Source organism: Genypterus blacodes, unplaced genomic scaffold, assembly GCF_046128005.1.
Source record: "Genypterus blacodes isolate CSIRO-AG114 ecotype Tasmania unplaced genomic scaffold, CSIRO-AGI_Gbla_v1 ptg000370l_1, whole genome shotgun sequence".
NCBI classification, from domain to species: domain Eukaryota; kingdom Metazoa; phylum Chordata; class Actinopteri; order Ophidiiformes; family Ophidiidae; genus Genypterus; species Genypterus blacodes.
Genome location: NW_027467152.1, coordinates 100,001 through 107,500, shown reverse-complemented (window position 1 = coordinate 107,500; position 7,500 = coordinate 100,001). Strand labels below are relative to the sequence as shown.

The window sequence follows — 7,500 nt, the reverse complement described above, 5'->3', positions numbered from 1 at the left end:
AATCCGTCACAGAGGAGCTGGAAGCTTGAAGAGAGGAGGCAGAAGGAACAATAACACAAGAAAAACAAAGAGATACCATCTAGGAAACGATCGCAGAACGCCTCAATGTGGACAGAAGACAGGGTGGAGACATGAGAGGAGGGACATGAAGAGGAGGGACATGAAGAGGAGGGACATGAGAGGAGGGACATGAAGAGGAGGGACATGAAGAGGAGGGACATGAAGAGGAGGGACATGAAGAGGAGGGACATGAGAGGAGGGACATGAAGAGGAGGGACATGAAGAGGAGGGACATGAAGAGGAGGGACATGAGAGACATGAAGAGGAGGGACATGAGAAGAGGGACATGAAGAGGAGGGACATGAAGAGGAGGGACATGAAGAGGAGGGACATGAAGAGGAGGGACATGAGAGACATGAAGAGGAGGGACATGAGAGACATGAAGAGGAGGGACATGAAGAGGAGGGACATGAAGAGGAGGGACATGAGAGGAGGGACATGAAGAGGAGGGACATGAAGAGGAGGGACATGAAGAGGAGGGACATGAGAGGAGGGACATGAGAGGAGGGACATGAAGAGGAGGGACATGAAGAGGAGGGACATGAGAGGAGGGACATGAAGAGGAGGGACATGAGAGGAGGGACATGAGAGGAGGGACATGAGAGGAGGGACATGAAGAGGAGGGACATGAGAGGAGGGACATGAAGAGGAGGGACATGAGAGGAGGGACATGAAGAGGAGGGACATGAGAGACATGAAGAGGAGGGACATGAAGAGGAGGAACATGAAGAGGAGGGACATGAGAGGAGGGACATGAGAGGAGGGACATGAGAGGAGGGACATGAAGAGGAGGGACATGAGAGGAGGGACATGAAGAGGAGGGACATGAGAGGAGGGACATGAGAGGAGGGACATGAAGAGGAGGGACATGAGAGGAGGGACATGAAGAGGAGGGACATGAAGAGGAGGGACATGAAGAGGAGGGACATGAAGAGGAGGGACATGAGAGGAGGGACATGAAGAGGAGGGACATGAAGAGGAGGGACATGAAGAGGAGTGACATGAAGAGGAGGGACATGAGAGGAGGGACATGAAGAGGAGGGACATGAAGAGGAGGGACATGAAGAGGAGGGACATGAGAGACATGAAGAGGAGGGACATGAGAAGAGGGACATGAAGAGGAGGGACATGAAGAGGAGGGACATGAAGAGGAGGGACATGAAGAGGAGGGACATGAGAGACATGAAGAGGAGGGACATGAGAGACATGAAGAGGAGGGACATGAAGAGGAGGGACATGAAGAGGAGGGACATGAGAGGAGGGACATGAAGAGGAGGGACATGAAGAGGAGGGACATGAAGAGGAGGGACATGAGAGGAGGGACATGAGAGGAGGGACATGAAGAGGAGGGACATGAAGAGGAGGGACATGAGAGACATGAAGAGGAGGGACATGAGAGGAGGGACATGAGAGGAGGGACATGAGAGGAGGGACATGAAGAGGAGGGACATGAGAGGAGGGACATGAAGAGGAGGGACATGAGAGGAGGGACATGAAGAGGAGGGACATGAGAGACATGAAGAGGAGGGACATGAAGAGGAGGAACATGAAGAGGAGGGACATGAGAGGAGGGACATGAGAGGAGGGACATGAGAGGAGGGACATGAAGAGGAGGGACATGAGAGGAGGGACATGAAGAGGAGGGACATGAGAGGAGGGACATGAGAGGAGGGACATGAAGAGGAGGGACATGAGAGGAGGGACATGAAGAGGAGGGACATGAAGAGGAGGGACATGAAGAGGAGGGACATGAAGAGGAGGGACATGAGAGGAGGGACATGAAGAGGAGGGACATGAAGAGGAGGGACATGAAGAGGAGGGACATGAAGAGGAGGGACATGAGAGGAGGGACATGAAGAGGAGGGACATGAAGAGGAGGGACATGAAGAGGAGGGACATGAGAGACATGAAGAGGAGGGACATGAGAAGAGGGACATGAAGAGGAGGGACATGAAGAGGAGGGACATGAAGAGGAGGGACATGAAGAGGAGGGACATGAGAGACATGAAGAGGAGGGACATGAGAGACATGAAGAGGAGGGACATGAAGAGGAGGGACATGAAGAGGAGGGACATGAGAGGAGGGACATGAAGAGGAGGGACATGAAGAGGAGGGACATGAAGAGGAGGGACATGAGAGGAGGGACATGAGAGGAGGGACATGAAGAGGAGGGACATGAAGAGGAGGGACATGAGAGACATGAAGAGGAGGGACATGAGAGGAGGGACATGAAGAGGAGGGACATGAGAGGAGGGACATGAAGAGGAGGGACATGAGAGGAGGGACATGAAGAGGAGGGACATGAGAGACATGAAGAGGAGGGACATGAAGAGGAGGAACATGAAGAGGAGGGACATGAGAGGAGGGACATGAGAGGAGGGACATGAGAGGAGGGACATGAAGAGGAGGGACATGAGAGGAGGGACATGAAGAGGAGGGACATGAGAGGAGGGACATGAGAGGAGGGACATGAAGAGGAGGGACATGAGAGGAGGGACATGAAGAGGAGGGACATGAAGAGGAGGGACATGAGAGGAGGGACATGAAGAGGAGGGACATGAGAGGAGGGACATGAGAGACATGAAGAGGAGGGACATGAAGAGGAGGGACATGAAGAGGAGGGACATGAAGAGGAGGGACATGAGAGGAGGGACATGAAGAGGAGGGACATGAGAGGAGGGACATGAAGAGGAGGGACATGAAGAGGAGGGACATGAAGAGGAGGGACATGAAGAGGAGGGACATGAGAGGAGGGACATGAAGAGGAGGGACATGAAGAGGAGGGACATGAAGAGGAGGGACATGAGAAGAGGGACATGAAGAGGAGGGAACTTGGCAGGTGCTGATTGGACAGAATACCTGGTGAAGCTCGACGCAAGTGAGACATTGTGCTGGAGGCATTTCCCAGCAGAGTCAGGGCGTAGGAGGCGATGGCCACAGTGTACGGCCTCCTCACCCTTCTTAAACGCCCTTGCAGGTAGCGTCCTGAGCGCTGCATAATGGCCTGCAGGCGACACATCAGTCACATTGGACTCAGAAAGAAAGATAGAAGGTAATAAAACAACAAAGTAGGTTTGCCATCAGAAGTCACAATAGATGTGGACGCACTTCCACATCGATGTCCCCACTGCACCCGATCCCTGCCTGTTTAGCCTCAGCCAGCGCTATTATGACGAAGGCCGTCATGGTAACCTGGGGGTCCTCGCCATGGACGCCACCCTGGAGACACGGACAAAGGTTAAAAACCCTGAAAAGCTCAGAGAAAACAAAGATCAATGCTGGGAAACTTTCCCGTTGTTAGTCTTTCTGCTTGTTTGTACAGCATACACACACACACACACACACACACACACACACACTCTCTCTCTCTCTCTCAGTCTGCCTGCTGGGTTTCTACTTCAGCCAGGGACTTGCTGGGACTTCCTGTTCTCCGTGACTTCATGACTGTAGCTTCTTGTGAATTTAGCCTTATAAAAATGATGATGATGATGATGTCAAATGAGAGGAAGAGCATGCCTGTGACATTTCTGCCCAACCCATGAAACCACAACGATTCTAAAAGAGTGGATTTTTTTTCTCAATTTATCTTTTTTTTCCTGAAATCTTTAAAATCCTGTGCCAGGTCAAAATAAATGTTTCCCCTTTTCTTTGAAACGTTCATTTGTTAGGAACAGGTGGAACATAATGAATGGATGGACACAAGATCAAATTCTTGGAGTTTGTGCAGTCGTGTGTGTGTGTGTGTGTGTGTGTGTGTGTGTGTGTGTGTGTGTGTGTGTGCATGTCTTATTACAATCATGGTGGCGCTGTAGACTGGGTTGTCCTCTCTGAAGACTCCATTGCTCTGTTTGTTCTTCATCAGGTACAGCAGAGGTTCACACACCAGCAGCTCGTCGATGCCGGTGACGGTGTGGGCCATGGAGAAAACCTTCACCACAAACGCCGTGATCCTGACATTCAGGTGTAAGGTCATCAGTCTGCACTTAGTCACCTCTAACACACCATTTACCTTCAAGAACACTTTAGGCTGGTTTGACCATCAACAACACTGAACCAGCTGTGGTTCATCTTTACAAAAGATCAATCCTTTACATTATGTTTAAAGTGACACGGCGAATGTACCACGTGCTGGTGCCCTGCTTCCTGTAGGGGGGGTAGGAGCCATCGCTCTTCCTGTAAGCCAGCTGGTTGTCATAGCCTGAGGAAACACAAGAAGGATGGGGTTAGGGAGTGATGTTCATCACTGTCTCCACACGTGCGCTCCTCCCCCTCTCCCTCACCTTTCCTGATGTATCGGATGGCCTCAGCCTTGCGGTGCACCCCCAAGCTCTCCCAGCTGTGGGTTCGCTCCAGGTAAAGTGTGGCGATGAGCGGCAGGGTCATGCTGGCCAGGTTCTGCTCCACACAGCCGCCGGGCATCCGAATCAGGGAGGCCATAGAATCCTCACGGAGGGAGTTATGAATGCTGTCTGCCAACAAGTTACCTGGAGAGGAGCGGAGAGGAGAGGAGAGGAGAGGAGAGGAGAGGAGAGGAGAGGAGAGGAGAGGAGGAATCTTAATCCTCTGGAGTTTAAAATCAGTTTTGCTCTAAAATTGTGTTTTATTTGTGGAGTTTTTCCAGAGAGGAGCTCAGATTTGTTTGTTGATTGCTGAATCAAAATCATATCCAAGAAGAAACGCCACAGGATCTGTTTGGTGATCCTGGCGTCCTTCTCTCTCCAGTGTTGACCTCTGACCTCTGACATTGATGAAAGTCTCTGGCTGGGAGTGTGGCACCACTGACTCCAGCTCCACCTTCCCCACTGAGATCAGCTGAACCCCTGCAGTCATCACAAACCAAACCAGGGGGTCAAACCGCTGACAAATACCAAAGCCTGGATGGATGATAATGATGATGATGATTAGGAGGAAGAATGCCATCATTAGGAGCTCCTCACCTCCCACAGCAGTAGGGTTCAGCACTACACTTGAAACTTCTGTCTTCTGCACTCCCTCCATCTGTGTGGGGTAGAATGATGAGGATGATGAGACGGGTCGACTCATCAGCATTTGGCGGCGGCATCATTATCATCACCATCATCATCATCATCGTAAACAACAGCTCACCACCACGCGGAGATGTTTCTGGATGCGGTCCAACCCCGTCATGTCCCTGCCGAGCACCACCACCTCCAGCGGAAGTTTCCCCACCACCAGTGGCACGACGGTGTAAGGCACCGCCAACGAAGAGCCGGCCGGCAGCATCACTTTCTGCGTGTGACTCTTCTTAAAAGCGAGGCTGCACATGCCCTCCGTCTTCATCAACACCACCCTCACCTGAGCAGAATATGGACCAGGAAGCACGTCTGGTTTCTTGCATAAACTGTGCTGACATCAGTTAGACCTTTGGATTAGATCGCCCTGGACGCGCCCGTGATGAGCGAGGAGCTTACGTGAAGGTCAGTAGAGCCGTAGTTGTGGAGCACAGCTTTGATTTCCAGCTGTTCGTTTCTCGCAACCGAATCTGGCAACTTGAGGTCCACGAAGAAAGGCTTCCACGCTCTGATGTTGTACGGCTCAGCCACACAGAAACCTGCAGCCATTTAGAGACAAAAGTCAGGAGAAACGCCGCTACAGTGCTCTGATACATCGGGACAATCATGTGGTCTTACCGGGCAAACACAACATTATGTAGGGAGGTTTTCACTTTTCCCCAGTTTGGGAGTGTTTGATGTGTGGCCTGTAAAGCCTTTAGACACACCGGGCCAATATTCATAACACTCAGCATGTAAATGAGATGAGAATAGGTTTGGATGGAGACAAAGACAGAGGAAAAGAGGCTCGCTAAGGAGAGCCCACATATAGAGAGGAGGCAGTGAAGAATGATGAGACACACACACACACACACACTGACCTGTCTGAGGTGATGCACTGATAGCAAGCACCCCCCACTCTGTGATGCTGTCAGGTAAGGGTACTTTCAAAGTCTGAGATGCCAACCTATTGGTAAGATTCACATTAGGAGGTCAAAGGTCACAGCTACAGCAACAAACAGTCCACGTGTGACCCCAGCTCATCAGATTATCGGATAGAGAACATGGCAGGATGCAGCTCAAAGCCAAATCCTGCTGTCAGACATGAACTTGATGGTAAAACAGTGCACAAGCAAAGACACACATCCATACCAGCACACACAAATGTGGGACAAACAGACAACACACAACCTAAGACACACACACATGACCCAGACCCAATAATGAGTGCTGCTTTAGCTCAAGCTGGGGAAATGTGGGTGGGTCTAACCTGCGTCTAGCTCGGACTCAACACACTGTGACGCAACCAAGGAGAGTACACACAGTCCAGTGTGTGGTTAATGAGGGCCTTTGGACGCTGTGTGTTGTCAAATTTGTCCACCCCTGACCTGGACTGGATTTCAACAGAAATCTGGGAAATTGATTTATTGTGTTTGAAAATTCAACATGGCAGATGTTGAACTGTTGAACTGTGAACAGAGTGTGACTGAGTGACTGTGTGACTGTGTGACTGAGTGACTGTGTGACTGTGTGACTGAGTGACTGTGTGACTGTGTGACTGAGTGACTGAGTGACTGTGTGACTGTGTGACTGAGTGACTGTGTGACTGTGTGACTGAGTGACTGTGTGACTGTGTGACTGAGTGACTGTGTGACTGTGTGACTGAATAACTGTGTGACTGAGTGAATGTGTGACTGTGTGACTGTGTGACTGTGTGACTGAGTGACTGTGTGACTGTGTGACTGAATAACTGTGTGACTGAGTGACTGTGTGACTGTGTGACTGAATAACTGTGTGACTGAGTGAATGTGTGACTGTGTGACTGTGTGACTGAGTGACTGAGTGACTGTGTGACTGAGTGACTGTGTGACTGTGTGACTGTGTGACTGTGTGACTGTGTGACTGAGTGACTGTGTGACTGTGTGACTGAGTGACTGAGTGACTGTGTGACTGAGTGACTGAGTGACTGTGTGACTGAGTGACTGAGTGACTGTGTGACTGTGTGACTGAGTGACTGTGTGACTGTGTGAGTGAGTGACTGTGTGACTGTGTGAGTGAGTGACTGAGTGACTGTGTGACTGAGTGACTGAGTGACTGAGTGACTGAGTGACTGTGTGACTGTGTGACTGTGTGAGTGAGTGACTGAGTGACTGTGTGACTGAGTGACTGAGTGACTGTGTGACTGTGTGACTGTGTGACTGAGTGACTGTGTGACTGAGTGACTGAGTGACTGTGTGACTGTGTGACTGAGTGACTGTGTGACTGAGTGACTGTGTGACTGTGTGACTGAGTGACTGTGTGACTGTGTGACTGAGTGACTGTGTGACTGAGTGACTGTGTGACTGTGTGACTGAGTGACTGTGTGACTGAGTGACTGAGTGACTGTGTGACTGTGTGACTGAGTGACTGTGTGACTGAGTGACTGTGT

At 50.8% G+C, this 7,500-nt stretch overlaps 1 protein-coding gene across 1 annotated transcript in view; it reads right to left on the bottom strand.

Moving 5' to 3' along the window:
• The window catches only part of LOC142989065 (venom factor-like), a gene marked incomplete at its 5' end in the record, with an annotated part of 30,951 nt that overhangs the window by 6,216 nt on the left and 17,235 nt on the right, over positions 1-7,500 (bottom strand). The window contains 10 exons of the mRNA XM_076138444.1: positions 2,920-3,064; positions 3,169-3,279; positions 3,854-4,010; positions 4,183-4,258; positions 4,341-4,544; positions 4,797-4,880; positions 4,998-5,058; positions 5,167-5,376; positions 5,493-5,632; positions 5,954-6,039. Coding sequence (XP_075994559.1) covers positions 2,920-3,064; positions 3,169-3,279; positions 3,854-4,010; positions 4,183-4,258; positions 4,341-4,544; positions 4,797-4,880; positions 4,998-5,058; positions 5,167-5,376; positions 5,493-5,632; positions 5,954-6,039 — 1,274 coding nt within the window. The remainder of the gene's footprint in view (positions 1-2,919; positions 3,065-3,168; positions 3,280-3,853; positions 4,011-4,182; positions 4,259-4,340; positions 4,545-4,796; positions 4,881-4,997; positions 5,059-5,166; positions 5,377-5,492; positions 5,633-5,953; positions 6,040-7,500) is intronic.